At 48.7% G+C, this 26,888-nt stretch overlaps 1 protein-coding gene across 4 annotated transcripts in view; it reads right to left on the bottom strand.

The window, feature by feature from the left end:
* The window catches only part of FOXN3 (forkhead box N3), a 333,022-nt gene that overhangs the window by 121,408 nt on the left and 184,726 nt on the right, over positions 1 to 26,888 (bottom strand). For all 4 annotated transcript variants that reach the window (XM_040975179.1, XM_040975177.1, XM_040975178.1 and 1 more), the window contains one exon: positions 20,833 to 20,969. In XM_040975179.1, the coding sequence (XP_040831113.1) occupies positions 20,833 to 20,969 (137 nt within the window). The remainder of the gene's footprint in view (positions 1 to 20,832; positions 20,970 to 26,888) is intronic.

Here is a 26,888-nt window from a genome sequence, read left to right as displayed (position 1 = left end):
GTCTGTCATTCCCTCTCAAATAAATAAGCAAATCTCATAACACAACCAACAACAAACTCTACCCAGATCTTATCAGCAAGGAGATGTATTCCTTTTGAGTCTGCTTCTTGCAGTATGGGAAACAGAAGTCCTGCTCTACCACCCGAAAAAGCCACGGTGGTACAACATGTTAATGCTCCACCCTGTAGCATCAGCATCCCACACAGGCGCTGGTTTGTGTCCTGGCTGATCCACTTCCCATCCAGCTCCCTGCTTATGCTCTGGGAAAGCAGTGGAGGATGGCTCAAGTCCTTGGGATCCCGCACCCATGTGGGAGACCCAGAAGAAGTTCCTGGCTCCTTTGGTTCAGTTTTGACTGTTATAACCATTTGGGGAGTGAACCAACAAACGGAAGATGTCTCTTTCTTTCCCTGCTCCCCCACTTGCACTCTGTCTCACTTTTTCTCCCTTCCTCACCCTCCCTGTCTCTGTCTTTCTCTCTGTGACTCTCTCAAGTAAAGAAAAAGAAAAACTATGTGTGTATTTCAAAACTTGTTTGCACCCAGATAAACTTATCTTTTAATTCCATTTGTTCCACCAACTTTGAAGTCCACTCCAGAGATACTGGTTAAACAGAGGCCTTCCCTGTGCTCCTTAACAGACCTTGCGTTCCATTTTGTTGCAAAGCTTTCTTTTCTAAACCTTTCTTCTTCCTTTGTTGTTTGCTTTTTTTCCAACCAACAAGCCAAACAAATCTAACCGGAGATCAACTCCTTCCTAAATACTTGAAGAGCTTTGGGGCACTGAGCGACACTCCAGGCCCTAAACTGGATTGCTTCACTGCCTTTAAGAAAATTGCTAAATTATTGCCTGAACAAAGACAAGGATCTTATAGGTCCTATAATCTCATTTCAAATCCTTTTACCCACTCCCCATTCTCCTGGCCCTGATATCACAATCCTCTTTGGGTAATCCGAGGTCTATTGGGAGCCAAAGCCAAAGCTGTTTTTGCTCCCCCACCTCCCCCGAGCCTCTCTGTGCCACTGTTCGCTGCTGGAAGGGGGCAAGGTGCCAGAGTTCAGGGCCCCATAATGGTTCCCTTCTTACAGGGCAACTGTTAATAATTAGCAAGAAGCATTTTGCCTTTAAATCTCACAGCTTGAACAGTAAGGTCTTGTAGGGCCAAAGAAACACTTAATTCTCCAGGAGCAAGACTTGCTCCCCACACTTTCTGCATCCATCTACTCATTGCATTCAATGGCTTCATCTACCCATCAAGATATTGTTTGGGAGCACTTACCATGCCCAGGAGGCCAAGGCTGAGGCAGGCTAAGGGACATATATATATATGGCAGACAGGGTTCCTGCCATTCCACAGCTTGCAGTCTACGAGGAAGATGGATGGCTACCAGGTGTAGGAGCCAGGGCCCACAAAGGGAAGGACAGAGAAAGGAGGGAACAGCCCCAAGTGAAGGACATTCACTAAGGGGGACTGGCGGGGTAGTTCGGATGCCTTTGAACCTGTTTTCAAGGGACCCGCTAGCCTGAGTGCTCTGACACAAACAGAATAAAGCAGGTGCGTGCAAGCAAAGAGGCGAGAGGGAGAGCGATCCCGAGTCCAGAGTTACTCATTCATTCAGAAACACGAACCTAGAGGCTGGCATCGCGGTTAAGCTCCTGCTTGCAATGCCAACCTTCCAGATCAGAGTGCCAGGGTTCCTCACGCTCCTCTTCTGACCCAGCTTCCTGCCAATGGGCCCAGCAAGGTAGCAGATGATAGTCCAAGTACTTAGCCTGCTGTCACCCATCGCAGCCATCTGGGGTGAGAATCAACAGAAGATTCTGATGCCTCTCCCTCCGTCTTTGTTACTCTTTTAAACACACACACACACACACACACACACACACACACACACACACACACACACACACTTCTATTATGGGCAGGCACTGTTCAAGACTTTAAAGAGACAGCAGGGAATAAAACAAACTCCCTGTCCTGCAGGAGCTTCTGTTAAGAACTCCATAAGAAGCAGGTGAGACCAAAAACTAATGAGAAAAACACAAAGACCAACGCGAGCAGAAAATGCTGGAGGGGAAGGCAGGGATTATTCTATTTGGGATGGGCGCCAGGAAGGGTCTTAGAGTTGTGGAGGAGGGGACCCACTGTCATGGCAGCATGGCCCCCAAGTGCAAGCCCAGTGCACACCCATGATGCAGAGCCGAGGCCACTGAGCGTGCCCTGCGGTGCATTCCCCAGAACCACCGCCTGGGCTCCAGCTTTGCAGCGGGCGTTTCCCAGTGCATGTGGGTCACCTGCAGAGACTGACCGCTAGGGCCTGAAGTGCTACGATGGCACTGTAGTCCCTCAGCAGCCTCATGGTGTCCTTGGCGACTCCTCAGACACCGCTCAACAAGGTGTGTGCAACCTGCTCCAGGTGTCAGTCACCTGGTCCCCAGCAGGCCTGGGAAGCACTCCGCAACGCACGTCCCCGCTGAAATTACTAAACACACAGGCATAGAGGAATCAAACTCCCCACAAGAGTTGGACAACACCACGACCTAAGCAACACCCACATTGGTCAACGCAGTCCAATGCTGGACCTTCATCGGACAGAAATTATTACTTTTCAGGAAGCTAGAAAGACATTGCTCAAATTTCTCTTGAAGAGGAAACATGACTTAGGCTTCTGAAATACCGATCACAAGCCAAGGTGCTGGGAAGCGTTAGGAGAACCGCAGCGGAGCGTTCTGATGGACTTTGGAACTGCGGACAGGGATGCAAGTCTGCGTGTGTGTGTCTGTGGGTGTGCATGCACGCATACACCCAGATCTTTAACCAGTTTAAGGCATAAGAACGAAGAACACCAAAGCTGCAGGGGGTGAATGACCAGATGAAAACAGCTACCATGGGCCCAGCACGGTGGCCCAGTGATTAAAGTCCTCGCCTTGCAGCCGCTGGGATCCATATGGGCACTGGTTCTATTCTCAGCAACTCCTCATCCAGCTCCCTGCTTGTGGCCTGGGAAAGCAGTAGAGGATGGCCCAAAGCGTTGGAATCCTGCAACCCACATGGGAGACCAGAAAGAGGCTCCAGGCTCCTGGCTTTAGATGAGTTCAGCTCTGGTTGTAGCAGAAGATCTTCCTCTCTCTCTCCTCTCTGTATATCTGACTTTACAATAAAAATAATAATAAATCTTTAAACAAACAAAAAAGTACATGGGAATAGAGACATTAAGGGTGTTTATGGGAAAGGAAAAAAAAATCCTGAGGCAAAAGCCACCTAATGTCTTTGATCTCTCAGCCACAGGAATGCACCTGCACGCGTGCACGCACACACACACACACACACGTGCAGGGTGAGCCCTTCCTGCCCACATGTGTCTAACGCTACACCACATCCCAGAGTCCCCAAGCCACTAAGGACCAGGACTAGGAAGCTAACTCACTGCCCCTACTTCCCTACAAGACAAAGAGGCCAAGAGTGCATTGAACAGGATTTAGAGTGAAGAACATTTACCGAACCGTCTCATTCCGCAGCCATCACTCACATAGACTGGCAGGGATTACCAAGAACAGGAGGGGTGATGCTGCAAATCCAAGGGCACAGAGCAGGTGACAGCAGCGGGTGGCGTTGCCCCCCATGTGTGTGACTCCCACCTCCACACTCTGTACCTAGCGCCTGCATGGACTGCACTGGGCATTGCCTGTGCCTCTTAGGGAACTGGTCCAGCCTCCGCTCTGCCAAGCTATACATCACTGCCCGGGCTCTCACACATAGGTACGGGGTGTTACTTCCTAGCATGGAAAACAACCCTCTCCCACACATTAATCATGGAGACTTATTAGAGACACAGGCACAGAGCACCTTTAATCAAGAAAACACCTTCACCCAATGATAAGAGGCAAACCCCACAATTTATCTCCCGTGTTCTCCATCACCAAATATTTACTAAGCAGCTACGCTGGGCCAGGCACTGAGTCAGCCTTGGGGGTAAATAAGGACCAGACCTTGCAGGTGCCTGTGCATGAAGGACACACCTGCTGCTCTAGGTGCTGTCACAAGCAACTGCCTCCCGAGGCCAACTCGCAGCCCACTTCAGGTCTCGGGCTCCTTCAAGCTTCACAAGGGGGAATGACTGAGACACATGAATACTCCCAGGAGCTGTACGGAACCCTCGCGGGCTGCTCTGCGAAAGACAATCATGGAGCAAAGCTGCGCTTGGCTCCAAGTGCCCTCTGGCTCAGGTGCCCACAACCCACAACCCTCTAGTGCCCGGGGGAGCGGGGCACACACTCGCAGGCACACTGGACTTCAGTCCCAAGAAATGAATTTCGTGACAGAAAATTGATCTCCCTTGTTCGTATAATGTAGGACTCTGTTGAGAGAGCAAACAAACAGGGCTGTAATAATTAATTGAAAAGAAAAGTCTAATTAAAATTTTATATTAGTGTACATAATGGCCAGAAATAGTAAACATTGCTCAAAAACAAAAAGGTCAGAGCTCTAGAAGCTCCGACTCGAGCTGTAGACGCTCTGGCTCGTCAGTTACCCACGCTCGGCTCATCACTCCGCAGTGCAAACACGCCGCTTCGCCCAGTGTTCTAACCCAGCAGAAATGGCACAAGGTAGCAAGATTCCAGAAAACCACGAAGCAGTTAACCACTTACAATTTGCTCCAGTTCAGCAAGTACTTACCGAGTGTTGCCCAGTGCCCGATATCCTGTCCCTCCATCCACTCATTCCACCAAACCTTACCAGGTGCTTAACACACATACGTACCGCACGTCCCCATGTCCCCACAGCCCGACTGGGGCCATGAGGTCCTTCAGGGAATTAAGCACAGTATGTACCAAGTAGAACCCCAGAGGCCCGGGCAACTGATTCTGATAGGCAATGAGACATCCATCTCATGCTGACTTCTTGGAGATGGCGGTGTTTACCTGCAAAGCCACAACTGAGCTATCTATAACTACTTCTCTCCCGATATGACATGACATGCTTAACAACTGCAGGTCTTGTGCTTGCTTGGGCACTGTGTGCCATGAACTTGGATGCTGCCACCTGAAGGGTTACCAGCAAACAGGATGGAGAAGTGACAGGCAGGCACGGGGACAAGGTTGACACTGGACAGTGAACCTGTCTTCAGCCTCAGGAGCAGAAGGGTATGGTGAAAAGCTCTTAGTCTCTCCCCAACTGCCTCCCACAAAGGAATCCCCTGCAGCTGGCGGGGCTGTGACAGTCCATGCTGACACCTGTTGCAGTCTTCAGTGGTGTATGCTTGTCAAAGCATCCAAGTCACTCCAAGCGCACAAACAAGCCACAAAGCCATTTCTAAAAGCCGTAATAAACCTTCCTCTCAAAGGCGGGCTAACCACAGGTGCCCTGTCTCTCTAAGCAAGGCTGCCAGAGGGTCAGAAGGAACCTGAGCGGACCTTACCCTACCACATCACTCTACAAACCCAGAGCGGAGACAGGCTGGGATGACCCGATTTGCATTTACTATTACTAGCACTGGCACACAGCTGATCTGTGGCAGGCGTCATAAAAACCCAGGGCTCCAGAGTCACAGACAGGGCTCCCCTGGGGCCACCTGCTACATCTCACCAAACTACTGCATTTCAGTTCCTCAGTACTTAGGGAACAGGCTCAAAACGGGCAGGTTACACCATAGCCTTCTGCTCAGGCCAGGGGTGGGGAATGTCCACTCCTTGGGCTGCGGAAGGACCAGGAAACCATTAGGTTTGGCCCTGCCAAGGTAACCACAGGTGGGACTCAAGATTCAATGCAGCTACAGCAGGCTAGCTTTTAAGCTGATAGTTTTCTATGGTCCATGAATGATGCTGTAAATATCCACATGGCCCTTGGCAGAGAATAAGAAAAAGCTCTCTACCCCTGGCTTAGGTGATGGAAAACAATTCTCCCATTGTATGAGACTGATTTCTGAGTCTGTCTGGTGCACACACACTAATGGCAGAAAATGCAGCTTAGTCACCTGGCCGTCCTGAGCACTTTGCCTAAAGTATGGCACAGGGGAGCTCCAGCAACGTGAGATGAATGGGCAAGGGAGCATTCCCACTAACATGACCTAAGGAGCAGAAATGGCTGCTGTGTTTTTAGGAGGATGTGCTTAGGAATCCATCCAAAGCTCTGGAACCACAGAGAATTTCATGATCTCAAACACTGATGCCAGATGCCATGGAATGGGGTAGGCTCAGTAGCTGCCACATCCCGGCCAACCATTAGATAAAGAACAGAGTGTCTTCCGTTGGGATATGGAGGCAAAGATACAAGAAGAGGAACTAAATAACTTGCTCACACTCCGGCCACGTGACTGGCACAGGCAGGAAAGGAGGGCAAGAACTACTGAGGCACCACCAGTGCATGCTACAGTTGTCTCGGCTTACCTGTGCCTGCTCGGTTTATACCATTCCATCCAGGAAACACAGAGGAAATAAGAGGTCGCAGCCCCTCACCATAATATGAGTCTCCGATATAGTACATGAGAAATCACGACACCCAAGACATGACTAAACCCCCATCATAGGCTATTACATGGGCAACAGGGTCATCCTGGCACTAATGCTAGATATGAATTATCTCCCTGTCCATGACATTTTGCATGCCCTTTATAGCTTGGAGTTGTACACTAATAAAGCAGTAGTCAAATAAAAGGCTCAAGTTCCTTCCCCTTTATCCTTTCCAGAATAAAAATTGACAAAATTTTCAACTGTGAAAACTGAGAACCTCGTAGCACAGATGTCGGGGGCGGTGTGTGTGTGGGGGGTGCTAGTGGTTCTGCAATAGTTCCAGTGTTGCGAATGGCATCTGATGGACAGCGACCAGAGATGTCCACACAAACACAGCACAAGGCAGCCTGGCAACAAAGTGTTCTCCAGCTACAAAAATCACTGGTGCCGAGGCAGAAAGACCACGGGGTGGAAACAACACTGGTAGGGGACTGAAAGAGTTCTGAAGCCAACTTGAAAGGAGTCTGCCAGCCATCCCTGCTTGCCCATCATGGGCAGTACGTATATTTCAGGCTCTTTCTGAGGTTCTTCTGTAGCGTCCAGTAAGTCCAGTTAAGCATTCTCCCTGTTCAAGTTGGAGGTGTGCTCTCTAGGCCCCCTTGACTGCCGATGCTAACATGAGCACAGACACAGCACAGAGGCCAGAAGCTAAAGGGGGACTGGCTGGCAATGAAAAATCTCCCAGCGTGCTTCCCAGGGCCACTGGCAAACCTGGTGTGCTATCTCTTGCATGGAAAGAAATTATCTAGCATTGGGAATCTAAATTAAAAAAACAAACAAACAAACAAAAAACACTTAGCTGATTACTAGGAAGGGACATGCTTCCAACCTGCACAGCCCAGCAGCCCTGTGCCCATTTCTAATTTATTCTGGCTTTTTTGATTTTTTACCCTCCATACCTGCGAAGCAAGAGTACGGAATGGGGCCAGCGTTAATAACTACTGCTGACCTGTGGGCAGCAGCCTGTCACAGAAGCTGCCAGAGGAGTTCAGGAAGTAGGTGAAGCCACTGCCGTCCCATATCAGAGAACCAGTTCAAGTCCCAGCTACTCCACTTCAGATCGAGCCTCCTACTGAGGTGCCTGGGAAGGCAGCAGGTAGTGGCCTAAGTGCTTGGGTCCCTGCCTGCCAAGTGAGACCTGGTGGAGTTCCTGGCTCCTGGCTTTGGCTTAACTTAGACCCAGATGTTATCAACATCTGGAAAAGTGAATCAGGAGATGGAAGAGCTCTCTCTCTCTCTCTCTGTCACTGTGTCTTTCAACTAAGTTTGCAAAAAATGGAATCAACAGATACACACACAAAGGTAACTGAGGTGATATGTAAACTTAGCTCAAGTGTGCTGCAATATCAGGCTGCTTGTATTTGTAATATGCAACTTGTATTTGTCAATTCTGTTTCAACAAAGTATGGGAGACAAAAAGAACGACAAAGCTTCTCAATTTTTTCAAGACTAACAGGAAAACAATCCAATGATCTGGCACATCAATTTCGACCTATTCTCTCCTCTCCAATTCAATATTATTCCTGTTACAGATACTGAAAACATACTCACAAGTCACATTTATCCCCAACCACTTCATTCAACCCGGCAAATGCCAACGAAAATTATCAATGGTAGATCTGCTACCTACCATCTAAGTCTTAACTTAGCAAATAGATAAGATTAATGTTTGAAAAAAACAACAAAAGTAAGGAATAGTTTTTGCATCCTGATACTTATCCAGAGCTTAATTTTTAGATGATTTTTTAGAATAGATTTCATGCTTTTTTAAAGAAGATTTATTTATTTTATTGGAAAGGCAGATGTATAGAGAAGAGGAGAGGCAGAGAGGAAGATCTTCCATCCGATGATTCACTCCCCAAGTCGCCACAACGGCCGGTGCTGTGCTGATCCAAAGCCAGGAGCCATGAGCTTCTTCTTCTGGGTCTCCCCTACACATGCAGGGTCCCAAGGCTTTAGGCCGTCCTTGACTGCTTTCCCAGGCCACAAGCAGGGAGCTGGATAGGAAGTGGAGCTGCCAGGATCAGAATCGACAGCGTTCATATGGGAATCCCGGCGCATTCAAGGCGAGGACCTTAACCATTACGCTATCGTGCCAGGCCCCATGCTTATTTTTTAAACAAAGCAAAATCAATTCTGTGCCTTTGTCTTATAATTTCAGTGTCAAAGGATATTAATTATATTTGTTCATTTTTATTTCATAAATATTTACTAGATTTATACACCAGTAGAGTTTTAAGCCAATAGGTAGAAATACAAGAACACAAACAAAATATATGCTTTAAAGCCTGATTTTTTTTTTTTAATACTCAAACTAAAGATACTTAGCAATTAACACTGCATTCCATGGAGGCATATGTGGATCCAATTCCCGGCCCTGATGGCTGACTCCAGCTCCCTGCTAATGGATATTCTGGGAGGCAGCGAGTTCTCATCACCCACATGAAGTCCGTCAGTTGAATCCCCTGCACTTCAGCTTGCCCCAGTCCCACCTGTTGCAGGTCTTTGGGAAATAAACCAGATGGAAACTCTGTCTCTTTCTCCTTCTCAGACGTTAGTTTTTTTAAAAAAGTCTTCAACCCGAGAAGTGGTTAGCAATTGTCAGTTTTCTCCCATGAACATATGTAAGACATACAAGAAGTGACTAACAAGGCAGCTGAAGCACGAACATTCATAGCGGAGAAAACAAAACCCTCACAACAGAATTCCTAGACAAGGTGTCCTCAAAAGTACTGTGAGCCCTTTCAAACACAAATTCCATTTTGAGAAAATATTGTCTCTATGCCTCCCACCCAAATGCATCCTTATTTTGCTTTTGCTAGAACACACACACACATCAGGAGACCCCATCACGTCCCTCCCCTGGTCCCTCAACAGCATCTCTGCCCATGGTTCAAGCACACAGATACTCAGCTTTCCTTCCACCTGCTCCCTCCTCAGGTCCCATACGCCTCCCTATGGTCTTCTTCCTTCCTTCAGATCTTCTCTTAATGGCTGCATCTCTCCCCTCCCAGTTGTGCCACCTAGGACACGCTACAAAGGCCATCTTATCTTTGAAAATGTGAAGGGTCACTCTTCCTTTCCGGGGCTGGCCTCTTGCACTCTCAGAGGGGATGAACAAGCTCCCAGATGACAACCATCACAGAGTGGCAAGCTAGCATCTGCAGGGGCAACAGAGCCATTCGCCTGGCGTGGGTCCCAGCTCCGCCGTTTGCAGGCTGCACGACTGACCCTGGCCCCTAATGCTCATGAATGTTACACAGCAGTACAAGGCCAGCTCACCAGAGACCACATGACTGACGTGGGGAGCACTAAGCCCACACATAATACATGTTCAATAAACGCTTCCTTTTCCTCCTCCCACCCAGACTTCAGAATCCTTTAGGGGCCAAAGCAGGGGGATGAAATAAATTTAGAACTCTTTACAATCCTGGGGTACTAAAGAGCTTACTTTCATGGTTCACATCTTAGAAATCTGGGGTATCAAGTGGAAATAGATTTTTGTTTTTGCTCGAGATCAAAGAGTTATATCAGAGAAACTCAGGTTGGTTTTTCTGCAAGTCTGACTTCAAGCACCCTGATGACAGAACAGAACCCGCCACATCTAAGAGGTGAGGGTAAGAGGGGGTGGTGTTGGAAAGAGGGAACTTCAAAGGGCTTTAATAGGAAGAAAATGCACTGGAGTCACCCTACATGATGGCTCCTCGGACAGGCAGACTCTGCTCTGCGGCCTGGACAGTCTCTCCCCAGTCACAGGCAGAGCCCAGGGGCCCACCCCTCAGCATTCCGAACGCAGGTTTTTCAAGTACAGAGATTGGAGATGTTCCCCTTTCAGCGGGCAGGGAAGGCTCACACTTGAATGACTTTCTTCCTTAAGGGATGAAAGCGCAGTGGTGAGATTTCCTGGGAGAGAGCAGATCGGGAGAGGGGAGGAGCTGAGCTTTGTTCTCATAGACGAAAAGAATGCAGGAGAGGGGTGGGGGAACCCACAAAACCGCATGTGTTACTGCCAAGAGATTTAAACATGGACTATTATGGAATCTGGCAGAGAGAGAACATAGCTGACCAGGCCAGCCAGGGGTGGAAACCCCTCCCACCACAATCAAGGCAGGCAGGACCCCATCTTCACCTTCCAGGTGCCTGACCACAGGGTTCCAGACCCTGCGGGAGCCACGCCTGGCCCACAACACTCTCCCCACATCTGTGTTTTCGACAGCACTTGTGCAATGCCAAGTCCTCTGGCAACAGTTGGTGCCTTGGAGTCAACAACATCCCAGAGTCCAGAAACTTCCTTTCCTTTGTGTACAGCGAAGGATACACCAGAGCCTAGGCAGACAAAAGGAGGGCGAGAAGAGGGGGACCAGAAACAACAACGTGGCAAGACGGCCAAATTCTCATTACAGCAAAGAGATGCCTCCCGCTGCACACATCCTCAGACTTGTGACTGTGAAGGAAGAGCAGCCAATGCCTCCTGGTATCCAGTCACCAGAAAACAAAAACACAAACAAATCGTGTGCCCTACTTAAGGAGAAATGTCAGTGCCAACCATCTCCTGAGGAACACCCACATGCAAAGTTGTGCATAGCCAGGGTAGAAAACTTAACAAAAGCTCTGTGCGGGTTTGCTAGAAAGTAAGCAATACAGAGAACACTTTACAATGCAGAACTGTCTACACAAGGGCCAGACTGGTGTGCAGCGTGTGCCAAAACAGGACTGGGCAATTATCAGAGGGGAGCCTGGCCACAGTTAGGAGACACAAATCAAATTCATTGATTTTCTGCAGGCCAGGCATGAGTGTTGAATATCATCTTCGTTATTTCACTTCATTTCATCCCTAAAACCCACTCACTGGAGACAAGAGTGACACAACAGAAGCTGGGTGACTTCAGTAAGTTGTCTAAGGCCACAGGGCTAGGGAGCAGCCCGGGAGTCGGGGGGAGATGGGCTAGGGCTTGCTCAGGACCTGCTGGGACGGTGCACGGCCTGCGGGAGCTGGGCAGGTGTGCAGCTCCAACGTGAGCCAGGGAAGCCCCAAAGTCCTTGGGAGACAGGCCCAGGCTACACAGCTTTATAGACTCCTCATGTGCCAAGGGGCAAACTTCAGGCAGGGGGTTGGTGAGGTGAGATCTGAAATTTTTCCCATCTGGCCGCTTCCTCTCAGTTTCTGCCCCAGGCTGGAACACCCCACCCCCAAAGTGGGAAGAAGCAGGAAAGCTGGAAAAGGGGGGGGGGGTGCTCTGGCAGCCTCAGTTTCCCTCTGGTTGACTCGTTTCCTCTGGGTATGTTTTCCATTTACTTTTCTTGCCAAGGAGAGAAAGAGAGAAAGGGGAAAGAAGGTGTGGGCCGGAGCCAAGACTGACATGGCGGGAACAGTAACTGGTAAACAGACTTCCACCAAAACTTTCCACTCACAGGTAAACACCCAGACTGCACATGTCTCAACACAGACCACCATGATTCAGCTCACAGCCTCACAGCGCACGCAAAGCCCTGCCGGACAATCTCTCCAGGTGACCTGAAAACCAGCCAAAGCAAGCAAGGAAGGCAGAACTTCCGATGTTTTCACACACTCCTTACGCACCTTGCACACATACGTCAGTCTCAAAGACAGCAGGACAAACAATAAGGTGCAATGAGGACTGTCCCCAAGACAAAGGGGGCAGGTTGTGGCCCACGCCTCGGGCCCCCAGCCTGGGCTCCACACACAGAGCAAGGACGCTGGTTTTGCTCCTCCGTGGAGACCGATACCAAGACTGGGTGTTATTCTCATTAATTCAGGGCATAGACAATAGCGGGGAGGGCTGCACGATTTGATGGACAGCTTCTGGAAATGATCTTCTGCTTGGTGAAACACGGTGGCGAGTGCTTTATTCACAGGGAAGGAAATGTGAAGAAGTGTCACCCAAAGCAGGGGAGGTAATTGCAGGGCAGGAATCACGAAGCTGGAGTGCACCGACGGAAGAGTAACTAAATTAGTCCCATCCCGGCCTTGAAAGCTGGACTTCAGGAGGAGACAGGCCCCTCGATTCTGATAGCGCAGCCAGACCCACTGTCACCAAAGCTTTGCTTTCGCTTTAAATCTGGGACTTCAGGGGAACCCAAACACCACTGGGACGGAGCCCACACAACACACTCAGAAACATCTCCAGAGCCAGAAGAGGCAGACTCACAATTCTCCAGCCACAGATAAACTCCTTACAATGATGCCAGCAGCTGGTCAACTGGCTTGAGCTGCATGCCAGAGGGAGCTGGCTGTGCCATCAGCCCTTGCACCCCATGCCCCTCTCCTGTGCACACACTCACACAAGCTTCTGATCTGTCTGGCACCATGGCCCATGCTATTCTGTTACAGGTCTCTTGCCCCTAGCCAGCCAGAACACTTTCCTAATATCTCCAAGTGCCCTTCCCATCCCGCCAGATTCCCTCCAGAGAAGTCTGATCCATGCTGCAAGTGACTACTTCACTACCCATTTACCTTAAGCTAGTATTTTCCAGAACTACCTAGAAAACCCTTCTCACCGACACAGCCCATGGCTGACACACTTACTTCACCTCCTTCCAACCTTGGGAAGGTGGGCTTCTGTTGTCTGTTCTCATTACAGCACGTCTGTGTTTCTTTGCCCCACTTCTTTTGAATCCATAGACCCCTAAAGTGCGAGATGTACTTAGCAGCTGGAAGAAAGGGGAGACGTGGACACGACGTAGCAGGCTTTCCTTTCTGATGGTGGCAAAGAATGTGCCACGCTCACACCACTGCAAGCCAAAGAGCCCACGTCTCCTTTCTCACCCTGGAAATCACCAAGTTCAAGCTTTTTACATGCTTCTTGCATATTTCTACTTCAGAGGTCAATTTCTCCCTCTCTGGGCAGGTGAGGGGTCTGACAACACCCCTCGAGCAGTGCCTGAGAGATGTGCTCCAGGTCTGCCAGGCTCTCCATGGCTGTCTGCAAAGACTCGAGAACCCTGCGGGATCCGTCACCATCTCCACTTCCTTCCAGGGAGGTACCAGAAGCACCTCGTGGTTCCTCACTATTGTGGGAGTTCAAGCAGCAGATGTAAAGACTTGCCAACACCTGGGCTTTGAGAACACACACCAACGCATGAGGGCACCCCGAGGATGCAGCGTTCCCCAGTACCATGGGAGAAAGCAGACAGGACCAGCCTGGCTGCCCAGGCACCGGATTTCCAAAGCGAGTATGAAGTCAGAATGACATCGGATAAATGAGCCCAATATTCACTACAAGTGCCTCTACTCAAGGGCTCAAAGATAACAGGGACCATTTCCCATTTAAATAAAATAATGAAGGACTGACTGGGATTTAAGCATACGATGGACAGCATACTGAAGGCAAAAGGTTGAGATCAAAAACGTTTAACACCAACTTGGAAAATATACTGGAACTCAATAGATGATATAATTTGATATGAAAATTACATCCCATTAATGGATTTTGAAAGTTCATACTGTAAATTAGCATTGTATTAAGAAAGAATGTGTCCAACAATTGGAGCCATTCCTCTTATTCAACTCTTTCAAATTTTTAAAAAAATAAAATTCGTATTTTGGAATATTTTCTTTTAGAAAACCTCATCATTCTTGAGCACAATGAAGCTGCAGATTGATTTTTTTTAATTTTAATATTCAAAGCAAAAGTGACTGTTGAAACATAACCATTTAGAACACATCACACCTCACCTTTTAAGGTCAAACTTACAGAAATGGGTGTATGGAATATGAGGAGCATTTGCAAGCTCACTCATGGTTTCCACCTAATAAGTTACTTACATGCAAATGTAAGCACAAAAACAACGTGACTCATCCACACCCTCGGCTCCTTCCGACATGCTTGGCTGAATTAAAACTTGCAGCGACAGATGATCTAACCATCAAACTCCTTCCGTGCGTGTTGAAACTGATTTTATTGTGGCACTGCAGTCCTTTTGCCAACTATTAAATGCACAACCCTTTGAATAACTAGAATGAAAGATGTCTGCTAAACTTTAAAAAATGGGCCCCTGCCCAAGAAATGCCATGCTGCGTGTGCAAATTCAGCAGTTTAAAAGGCAGAATCAACGCTGTTATGTTAACAAGCTTACCATTGGAAGGATTCTCTAGTCGGATAACTGCCCAAATGGAGGGGTTCCCCATACGGTTCGGGACCTACCCTGTGTCTTCCCAAACTAATTCGCCACCTGTCCGTCTCAGCCGCCCTCCTTCAGTCAAAGCTGACTTGGTGAACAATGACTGATGACCTTGCTAACCGGAATCTCCAAGGACCGCGCTATAACTTCTATATCCTGAGCAGTATTGTTCTATGTAGGCATTGAAACAATTATAAAGACAAAGCCGTGGACAGACAGTGGGCGGGTTAAGAGAAAGCCTTCTGCTGAGTCAGCACGAAAATCAGTCGTTTTCATTAAGAAACTCAATATCACAAAGTCCAAAACCTTCCGAGAGGCCATTAATGTATTTTTTACGGCTCATTAAATTGCTTCAAAAAAGCAAAGAGAAACATAAAGCCTAAATGAAAAGTTTAAATGTCTGGGATTTTCTTGATTTAAAAAAAAAAAATGAAGTGAAAGCAAGGGGAACGTCTCTTGTAATGCTCTGGCTTAGCAAACTTTAGAAAAAAAAATTATCCAAACAAAACAAAATACGCCCAAACATGGGGAGGTCTCCCTCCTCTGGTGTCTCCTCAAACGCCCAAGAGCCAAGGCTGACAAGGTCAAAGACAGGAGCTGGGAATTCAGTGGAGGTCCCCCGCATGGATGGAAAGACCCTAATTCCTTGAGGCATAGCCACTGCTTCCTTTGGTCTACCTTAGCAGGAACCTGGATCTGGGAGCCACAAGAACTGAACCCAAGTACTCACGTAGGACAGGAGCATTCGGTCAGCCAGAAGCTCAGCCACCAAGTCAGACACCCGTCCCTCAGTGAACTAGGGCGGGGGACAACAGAATCCCTCCCTTTAATTAATTATGGCTTCTATCTGGAGCTTAGCTGCGGCCATGACACTGTCTAGATGCAAGCATGATATTGGAATGTGTTGATATTTACCAAAGAAACGTAAACTATCCTGGTTGTGATCTCCAAACTGGGTATACAGTCACGTGTCACGCAAGGATGCAAATGTGCCCTCAGTAGCTAACGTCATCATCACCAGACAGCAACACATACCTACTGCACATACTGTATTTCCATTCTCTAACAACCAATACTCCGGGGAAAGGTCTCTTTAATGTTATTGCTTTATTGCAAAATTTGTTCTTCCTCGTGGCAAGAGGGGATTAAAATTTTGTCCCATGCTGACTTTGGATTGGTGCCTATACCAGGGGATAATACACACACATACATACACACACACACACACACACACACACACACACACACACACACACACACACTTATCTGTTATCTGAAGTAGGTGGGACCGGAAGTGTTTTAGGGTTGGGCTGTTTTCAAATATCTGCATATACATTAGCCTCAGGAGTAGGACCCAAACATAAACACAAAATTCACTTTGTTTCACACACATCAAATCCACATTGACTGAAGGTATCTTTATCCGATATTTTTAGCACATCTGCACTTTGCAACTTGTTGTCTGGTATGGACTTGGAGTGTCACATCAACATGCATAAAGTTTGATTTCAGGGTACTTTAGATTTTGGGGTTGGCAATGCTAAGCGTGAACAACCTTTTGAGACAATCTGTTCTCAGACACATGAGAAATGCCAGGTCAGGAGGGAGGCAGCAGGTGCAACATCAACATCCAACCAGCTCGCACACACCTTTGAAGGGTTACACGCGAATACCCCATCCCTTCTCACCATTTCACTCATCTGGAGGCTTAAAACTGCACTCCAGCATCTGCTTGGCAAAGGCCCAGGAGGCCTGGAGCAAGGGGACTGGCTGGGCCCGTCTGGGCTCGCTGAACTCAGCTAAGGGGACCTCAGAAAGCACAGATGAGCACAGTCCACCTGCGGGGCACAGCGTGGCCCATACCAGCACGAGGCGCAGCACACACAGCGCCCTGGGGAGCAGTGATCTCTCCGTTCTTACACCCCAAACCATCCAGATATTCTAATATGAAGACATTGGGAAAGTCAATTCGTCTGATTTTGGGAGCGGCAGGGGTGGGGGGGTATGATTTTTTTTAAGCTGAGGAGTCACCAAGATAACAGAGGGTTCCCCCACACACACTCTCAGTTCTCTGTCCTGTTAGCATCAAAACATGAAGAAGAGACACCTGTTACAGTTTAGAAACCAGCTGTGACATGTGAAGATAGGCTGAGTATTCCTCACCTGAAAATTCAAAATCCAAAGTGGCCCCAAATCCTATAAATTTCTGAATAACAACAAAATCCCAAATTTTAGATTTTTCAGATTACGCATGCTCAAACATCTCCAAATCCAAACTCGGGCACCTCTGGTCCCAAAGGCTTTGAACAGCAAGAAATGCTCAAGCTGCCTTAACTAGGCCTTGCTGACTACTCACGCAGCACTGGCTTTCCCTAATGTCTTTCTCTGTCCCAGGATACCATCCAAGTGATCAGCATGTTTGGCCCACACATCTCTGAAGCTCCCTCTGTTGTCTAAAGGGTTCTCAGACTTTCCTGGTTTCTGAAAAACTTCATAGATCTGGTGGTTTTCTGGAATCGTTGCCTTGGGGAACAAAACGATCACCTGATGTTATTTGTACGATCAGATAGGGTTATAGGGTCTGGTGCTGTGGCAAAGCTGGTTGCACCGCCACCTGTGCTGCCAGCAGCCCACGTGTTTGCCAGTTCTAGTCCTGGTTGCTCCACCTCCCATCTGCTCCCTGCTTGTGGCCTGGCAAAGCAACAGAGGATGGTTCAAGCACTTGGGACCTGCACCCATGTGTGAGAACTAGAAGTCTCAGGCTCCTGGCTTCAGATTGGCTTGGCTCTAGTTTTAATGATCACTTAAATAGTGAACCACAGATGGAAGATTTTTTTCTCTCTCAATCTTTCAAATAAGTAAATAAATCTTTTAAAAGTAAAAATTTCAAAAGGAATGTTGACAATTACACAGATAAACATCCCCAAGAGCATACTGGAAAACAGGGGCTCCAGCCACGGAAGGAAATACTTAGCCTCATGCTTGGACACCGGTGAGGCTTGGGGGTATTTTGTGCTCCCAGCAGTTCCCAGCCACCTGCAGCTGGGTGCAGAGCGCCTCTTGCCAAGCACACCTGCAGGCACCAGCAGTAACTACCCCCTGGCATAATCACCATCAGCTTCTGCATGCTAAGCAACCAGATCTGGGAGAGGCAAGTGCTTTCCACTCCCGCTCCCCTCTCCTCCCCACTGGGCGATTCCTGTGTCACAGTGAAACCAGCAGACGGTGCTTTTTGGTCCCCCCTTTCGTGCATGGCTTTGTCTTACTCCCATCTTCCCAGGCACAACAACAAGTGATCCAGTGACTTAGAACTGAGCCAAAGACCACATCCTCCTGAGTAACAGCGTGCAGGGCCTCCCAGCTCCCTGCACTTGTCCCCAACTAGAGGAAACCATAGACCTTCGGAGAAGGGACAACTGTCTCCGGGAAAGGGCAGCAACGCGTTCTCACAGAGTGAAGGCCTGGAGGAAGCAGGCTGGATCTCACTCCCCGGCCATGACCTCGGCACCTCGGGGAAGTGGTGCTAACCACACCCCACTCTCCACTCCAGGCCCACTAGGCCTGCAGCACAGGATCAAGTATTTGGAAATTATTTTCATTACCATAGTTCTACTTCCTCTACATTTTCCTACCTTTATTAACACACACACACACACACACACACACACACACACACACACACACACACACACACAACCACTAGGCCAAAGCCAGCTCAGGTCACTGGCCCCAAGACCCATTTGTTCCCCTTTCCTCCTGTAACCCCGCAGAGATCAGCTCTCATCTTTCAAATTACTCAATAATCACTGCGTTTTCCTGAAACAGAGATCCACATTTGGTGACAGAAAACTGGCCTCCGTGAACCACTAGCACACAGGACCCAATCACAGCAAGCAAAGGCATGGGAAATACTTGCCAGGTGCACACAGCAAGGCCAGGGAAGGGTCTGGGAGGTACATGGGGATGGATGAGAGCAGCAGAACGACCAGCCACCATGAGACTCTGGGATAAATCTCAGTGCCCAGTGTCCTCCCTGCACAGCAGCAAGCCTCACCCCAGCCTGACTGTCTCCCGCTGCAGGAGTGGCCACAACCCCAGGGAGAAAGGCAAGCATATGGCTCTGTCCTTCTGGTCATTTTTCCCAGGTTGGCTGGGCTGCTCTGGAAAATCCCATTTTATCTCCTACAGCTATATGACCTCAAGTTGTCATTTCAAATAAAGCATGCTTCCACTGATTTTTATGAACACAGACAAAAGCTGCTACAATCTCTCTTTTTTTTAAACCCATCCCCTCCCCAAACCTTTCGAAACTAACTGTAGTTGCTATGTAGGGTTATTTGTTTCTAAGGCAACAGCGTATATCTAAGTCCTAATGGCCTGTCCTTTTGCCAGGCAACAAACAGCCTTGTGATGCAACTGCACCTGTCTCAGCTACGTGTTACTATGGAGACATTCCCGTTGCTATGGCTACCATCACGCTAATCGCCTAGCAAAGGCAGACATACAGCAGTCTTCCCAGAGAGCCCAGCTGTTCCTCCCTGTCTCTTGCTGAAGACTGATTGTCTGGGGCCCATGTCGGAACGCTTCTCGACTGAGATGCACAAGAACTTGATTAACACCAGTTCAGAGGCTCACTCTGTGTGTCCCCGGCAGAACAGACATCAGACGGGAAGACCGCAACGGGCGCGCTGCAGAACCACTGGAATCTATGACATCATGCATTCCTAATCAACGTACACATATAGTTGACCTCCATCGTGACTCTTGAATGAGTGGCTACCACAAAAACATTTCTGTGTCCTTTCAAGAAACAGCTTTGTAGGGTTGAGATATGCAATTCAAACCCAAGCACTATATACAGATAAAATTCACTTTACAGGGTGCACACTGGCGTGGTGGGCAAGACGCTGACTGGGAGACATACATGCCCTATGGGAGTACCTGAATTGAGGTGCTGGCCCTGCTTGCTAGTTCAGCTTCCTGCTAATGTGCACACGGGGAAGCAGTGGGTGACAGCTCCCACAGGGGAGACCTGCACCGAGTTCCTAGCTCCTGCTTTTGGCCTTACCCACCCATTACTGTACCATTTGGATAATGAACCAATAGATGAAAGATCTACTTCTTTCTCCCCCTGCCTTTTGCATTAAAAAAGAAGAAGAAAGAAAAAGAACAGTTTTTCTTTTTGTTTTAATTTGAAAAATCTATTTGTAATTTGTTTCTGCGTGATCAGGTTCATTCATCTAGTATCATTTGATGTTTTAAAACATGACAACAGGGCCCGGTGCGGTGGCGCAAGTGGTTAAGTCCTCGCCTTGCATGCCCGGGATCCCATATGGGCGCCGGTTCTAATCCCGGCAGCCCCGCTTCCCTTCCAGCTCCCTGCCTGTGGCCTGGGAAAGCAGCAGAGGACGGCCCAAGGCTTTGGGACCCTGCACCCAAGTGGGAGACCCGGAAGAGGCTCCTGGCTTTGGATCGGCATAGTATCGGCCCGTTGCGCTCACTTGGGGAGTGAATCATCGGACGGAAGATCTTCCTCTCTGTCTCTCCTCTCTGTACATCCGCCTTTCCAATAGAAAATAATAAAAATAAAACTTTAAAAAAATAAAATAAAATAAAACATGACAACAGAGTCCTTAACTGCTGCCCACCCCTCAATTACAGACTTGTAAAAACGGCACATATGACCTCACAGTCTCAAAAACAAACAGGCACCTAAGTGGGGGAACAGCTTCCATTGTTCTCCTTGAAGAGGCAAACACCAAGTAACCACAACAAAATGATCCCTTAGCGGCAGCATCTCCCAGGAGACCGGGCAGGACAACAAGCGATGGTCCCTCAGCATCTGCAGAGACTGGCCAGGTCAAGGGAAGTCTGAGCCTTCCGCTCGACTCAGGCCTGTGCTTTCAACCCAAGAAAACACAGTGGGGCGATCAGGGAGACGCTGCAGGACCCACCACGATGCCTCCAGGAGCCACACTCCTCTCCCAGCAGCAGACAGGTAAGGTTTGCAGGAAATCCAACGGATCTGCCTCCTGATGACACCTGCTTTCCTCCCCATGGATCTGAAGGTATATATATATTTTTAAATCTCATACAGCCTATTAAATTCATTTCTCTGCCAAAGTAGCTCACAATTTCAGGAGCCTGCCCACCCTCCCCCAAAGAGTTTGAAAGGCTTACCTTTGATATGCCTGAGGAGAGGTGGGGGGCCTGCTGAGCCCCTGGGAGGGTGGGTGGTAAGGTGTCTTCTTCAAAGCCTGGATTAGATTTTGTCTATACTCTGGGTCTATGCACCATAACGACCCTTTCCCAATACTCTGAAAACAAGATGAAAACACACATGTATTAGTCCAGGTAGAGTAGTCCATGTTTGCAGCAAGCAGATGCAGAGCTGTTCCAGAAGTTACTTAGATGTTTCGTGGGACTGCTGACTATCTCAGAGTCTTAAATACTGCACCGTGACAAAAAAAATACACCATAAAATATTCAAAAAACAAAAATACGAATATTATTATAGAATTATGCTGATGTATCATAGTACAATTTTCAGATCCAAACTAAAAAAGAAAAATAAGACCCCTTTACTATTTTTTTAATACCAACTTGGAACAACAGCCGCGCCCTCCCCTAAGTGTGGGCTTTTCCTATGTCAGCTATTGACGGCCAGAACGAGAAGAGGGCAAGTCCCCCTCCATGCTACAATCCTGCTCTAGAAATAAGTTACACTGATAAACTACATGGAATGGATATCAGTTTACAACAAACAGAAAAGCAATCTACTTGGTCCGTGCGCCTCCCCCCTCCCCATTTCCTTGCTAAAGCACCACGTTCACAGTTCTGGAACAGAGTTCTGTAACAGCCGCAGGCAGCCATGCTGTAAGGCCCTGGAATCCGGGGTTTGTGTTTGGATCCCTTGGTGCACAGCAGGCTGCAGGGAGCTGGAACTTGGGAAGGAAGAAGTGAAAAATGCCAATGTTCCAGGGGCAGAGAGAGCCAGAGTTCCTCTGAGGCATGTCCACATTCCTGTGGTTGGTGGCTTTGGGCAACATCTTTGATAACAGGTGTCTGGTCCCCTGAGGCTTCCTGGCACGGGCAGAGCCTCTTGGGCAGTGGCTGCTTTGCCTGTACTCTTTCATGGGACCAAGCCCACTCACAGGGCTGGCTGAGGGTTGCTGCTAAATACCGACTGGTTTAGAGAGAAAAGAAGTCAAGATGACTCAAACTCATCCCCACCCTAGCCAACAGGCAGAAGTGTTGTCCTACAAGGAAATGGGGGCTGTCTTCCAAAATTCACAAAATATACAAGAAAACTTGTTTAACACAGGAAACCAAGTCCAGGAGAATCTTCTGAAAGGGATATTAAAAGTGAGTTACTCCTAAAATCCTTACATATATTCTATAAATACCTACTTCAGCCATCAAGGTAGAAGTTTGGGCAAAAAACTAATGCAGAGAGCCCATCCCACTCTTCATTGTCAACTTCGGCAAACAGGCTCACAGCAGGTGCACTGAGAGAGGGGATGACTCACGCGACTACCCCAATCCCAGGCAGCCTGTTTATGCTGAACAACAAGGCTCCCCGTGTAATCCTGCAGATGTAAAAGAATCCAACTGCTGCCAAGCTCAAGGCCCAAGTGCAGCCTTTCCTTTCACGCATGTTCATATATTTTAGAATCCAGAGAAGTTTGGGCAGAGGGGGGACTGAGGAAACTTTCCCAAAGAAAGCAGGTGGGCCACCCTCAGAATCCTGGACCCTCCAGCCTTTCCTTGGGGAACACTAACCCACCTGTGCAGCACATTTTTCAGAAGAAAGTCCAAAGCTAAGGAGCAGGAGGAAGAAGGGCAGGAGACCGAGAGAAGGGAGGCCAGGGAACAACAAACTTGAGAAAGGTAAACAACCACAAAGGCTTGTCAACTTGCTCCTGCCCTGCAGGGGGCTGGCCTGACTCCAGGAGCTGGAACCCCACGGGTCCTGGGCCAGGGAGCTGTCCAGATCACCGGTACACAAAGGCACCCGAGCAGCAGGAGCGTGGGCTGAGCTCCAGGAGCGCCGCCAGCAGCCAGCAACCCAAGCTTTCTGAGATTATCTGGGAACCCCAGGGCCTTTGTTTTGTTTGTTTGTTTTCTGTTCGCCTCCCACTCCCCATCAAGGTGGCTTTCAGGGTGGGGTTGCTTAATGTTAAACTGAGAAAAACCTAGAACAAAGCCATGGAAGGACAACGGAACAACAGCAAGCCAAGCCTAAGGTTTCTACAGAGCCTGACCCAAGTATCTCATTTCTTACTCCTCCTGAAAAGTCAAAAAAGTCAAAAGGAGCAAGCCCAAGAACTGTGCCCCCGCAGGAATGGGAGGGCTGGAGCCAAGAACACTTCCCGGGCGGCTTTGCACAGAGCGCGGTGCCACAGAAAGTCCAGGAGGCCTTGCTGGTAGCGTGGAGTGGAGGTGGTGTGAGGCTCAGAGGCAGCTGAAAATGGCCAACAGAGGCCCTACCTGTGAGGCAGGGAACCACTGGTTCATGTCTTTCATGAAATCAAATCTGACTTTTTCAAAAAGATTTATTTATTTGAAAGGCAGTTACAAAGAATGAGGTTTACTCCACAAACAGCCCCAATTGTTGATAATGAGAGGATGAGGATAAAAACAGAACAGGTTCTAGGGTGTGTTTAAATTTTAGTTATTTATTCTGTTTTAAAAATAGGCAGACATAGGCCTGGTGCAGTAGCCTAATGGCTTAAGTCCTTGCCTTGCATAAAAGATGGTCAGATTAATTTATCCCAAAAGCCATCATTCTATGCTTCAAGACTATGTTTTCAGAAATTAACCAACATAGAGCATCATTTCTCCATTTTCCTGAGCGGGGTCAGGACCCCACACCTGTGCTTCGGGTGAAAAGCCCATTATCATCCCTTTCAAAGGATCACCCTTGCTTGGTTGGCATGGACGTGGTTGCCCAGAAGTCTAGGTCCTATTTCCAGTTCCCAGCTTTGGAAGCTCAAGTCGGGTGCTTAACTAGCAGAAGCCTCAGGGTCATCATCTGTGAAATCAGAGGAACTTGCTACCCACTTGGCAGGAGGGCTGTGAGAACGATAAGGAACAGCATGGGGCTTGGCACACAGTGACATGATGGTGGTGGTGGTGCTGTCCCTGATGCTGGGTCCCACCTGACAAGAGCAGGCACTTGTCACTGTGCAAGATGATACAGGTTTCATCCGATAAGAACTGCCTGTGGTGACTGCTGGGACACGTCCTTGGTCCAAAGGTAGCATTTCTTAGGAGATGCATTCAGATGGGGGAGGAACTCAAAGTGAAGAACTGGCCACTGGGAGACACGCTGGGCTCTGGGCATCAAGGCCCCATGGGGTGCCCTAGCACACATTCATGCACTCACACACAGACACAATTACCTGTGTACACCACCCATGCCAGCTCCTCCTGGGGACCTGCCAGGCACCCATATTCCTGGCTTAGTGTAGCCTGTCCAACATCTCGTTGAAATTGGGGTCTCTCCCATGCTTCTCCTCGCCATGCTCCCTGTGTGAAATCTTGTTCCTCAGGCAGTGGCACTGGACATGGTGAGAGGCAACAGCACCAAATCACACCTGCACATCCATGTGCTTGTGAGAAGGGCCAGGGATGCTGCCAGAGCATTCCAGAAAGCACCCTGTTGCAAGGGTGCTGGCTTGCCTGGTCCTTGTCTGTACTGCTGCCCTCTGGGCTCTCTCATGGTTTCCTTGGCAGTCTCAGAGCGCTTACTCTCCTCCCCCAGAAGTCATTTAAGGCTTAAGTGTCCCAGGAGGAATACAGCACCCAGCCCACAAAGGTACCCAATCCATTTCACTCACACAAGCTGTGGTGGAAGTTAGATAACACAGCAAAAACTCAGAACAAATTGCCATGACGTCAGCTTCAAGACTGGTACATGAGAGCACAGGGTTCAAGTTGCTACTTTGGTTGCCCACATCCCATGTTGACAGGTGCGGGGTCTGTGCCCACACTACCCTCTCCATCCCGGGTTACGGTGTGGGGTCTGCACCCACGCTCCATTCTCCATCCTGGGTTGCAGTGTGGGGTCTACACCCACGCTCCACTGTCCATCCCAGGTTACAGTGTGGGGTCTGCACCCACGCTCCACTCTCCATCCCATGTGACAGGTGTGGGGTCTACACCCACGCTCCATTCTCCATCCAAGGTTACAGTGTGGGGTCTGCACCCACGCTCCACTCTCCATCCCATGTGACAGGTGTGGGGTCTACACCCACGCTCCATTCTCCATCCAAGGTTATGGTGTGAGGTCTGCACCCACACTACCCTCTCCATCCAAGGTTATGATGTGGGGTCTGTGCCCACACTACCCTCGCCATCCAAGGTTATGGTGTGGGGTCTGCACCCACACTCCACTCTCTATCCCAGGTTACGGTGTGGGTCTGTGCCCACACTACCCTCTCCATCCCAAGCTTCCAGCAGCTATTTCTACATGGGAAGACTGATCGAGCTCCAGTCAGCCATGGTGGGCATCTGGGAGTAAAGCAACAGATGGGAAATATCTTGCCACCTCTCCAATACAATGAAAATAAACTTTAAAAAAAGAAAGAAAAAATGAAAAACAGAACGATTGCCCCAACCAAGTCAATTAAAAACAAAAAGGTTTCACAGGCGAGTGACTCTGAAAGGCATATTGCGTGTGTGCTAAATGGTGTCATTTCTAGTCTAAAGATACCAGGGGAACCTCTTCAATTTCAATAATATTAAAATAATCCTATAAGAGGAAAGAGACAGAACGAAGTAAAACAAAACTGATGACAAAGATTTCTTCCAAGGTGCCTCATTGTTCATTCCCTTAACAAAATAGGGAGAATGACTCTAGAAGAGAAAAATTAAACTTCCTTTAGCTTACATTGTTTCAAATGTTCAGTCTCACTCTGTTTTTCCCCCAAAAGCAAGAAAAATGAAAAACACAAATTATTTCCTTTTAATAATTTTAGAAGCTTTTATTTTATTTGAAAGGTAGACACACACACACAGAGGGGGAAGATGAGAGATGGAAAGAGGTCTTCCAACTGTTGATTCACTAAAAAATGCCTGCAGGAGCCAGGGCTGGGACAGGCCACGGCCAGGGGTGTGGGACTCAATCTGGATCTCCCACGAGTGGTGGCAGAGAGCCAAGGACTCGGGCTACCATCTGCTGCCTCCAGGGTGCACCTTAGCTGAAAGAAGCAAGCGGAAGTGGGACCTGAACCCTTACACTCCAATAGAGAAGGCAGGTGAACAGTATCTTAATGGCTGTGCCAACATCTACCCTCCCCGCAAATTTATGTGGTCCTGTGTGCCTCCGCGCAGCCCCAGTTTCCGAGAGTGGATCCCACAGGCAGGCAGGCAGGCAGGCCAGCACAGGATTCCAGCCCAGACGTGCAAGACCACCCTGGTCTCTCTGCATCAAGAGCCGGAGACAGAGTCCACATGATCCCACAGAATTATTTCAAATTCACTAGCCACGTGACCCTCAAATGGAAATCGCCTCCACTCTTGCTGTGGATTTCCAGGAATCACAACAGTGTGTGTCCCTTGCGTGACATTCAGACACCTAAGTTCGGGGGACGATCTTAACACCCTGAGCTCTTATATCCTGGAGGTCTGTCTGCTCACCCATTGCCTGTGGATACAGGGGAAGATGGGCCCAAGCAGGTGGGTGAAGAACGAATCCTTCAACACCCATGGCTGGATGTAAGGCTTGTTGTAAATGTTTCATCTACAGTAGAGGTGCTGGACTGGTGTGTGTGTGTGTGTGTGTGTGTGTGTGTGTGTGTGCGCGCGCGCGTGTTGCTCATCTCCCCAGAGAGTCAATAATCTCTTGGAATACCTAAATAAAAACCAAATCACCCCCATGATTTGCCTAAATCCAAATTAATCTCTAGGAGAATCCTGTGCAGCAAAGCTGTGTGGAGGTAGCTGACTGGAAGTCAGCAGGGCTTCGCCTGTGCAGGAATTGCTGCTCCTTACTGAGCCAGGCCTGTCATGTTCTCCTGCCCCAGCCACCAGCGTCTCCTGCCAGGGGCCAGGAAGGCTGCACAAGGACACATTTGGGCATGTCAGGTCACAGACGCTGCCACACTGTGGTTTTGTCTGGATTGGAAAGAGTTAAATTTTTATAGTCTCTGGACTGGTGGTTCCTGCCCCCCCCAAAAAACAGTCAAACGCTAGTACCCTGACAATGCCCAACAATAAAATGACCAACAAAG

This window comes from Ochotona curzoniae, unplaced genomic scaffold (genome assembly GCF_017591425.1).
Source record: "Ochotona curzoniae isolate NIBS_2020 unplaced genomic scaffold, NIBS_Ocur_1.0 contig_2688, whole genome shotgun sequence".
Lineage (NCBI taxonomy): Eukaryota > Metazoa > Chordata > Mammalia > Lagomorpha > Ochotonidae > Ochotona > Ochotona curzoniae.
Note: the sequence above shows the minus strand (reverse complement) of the source record. Positions and strands in the feature narration are given on the sequence as shown.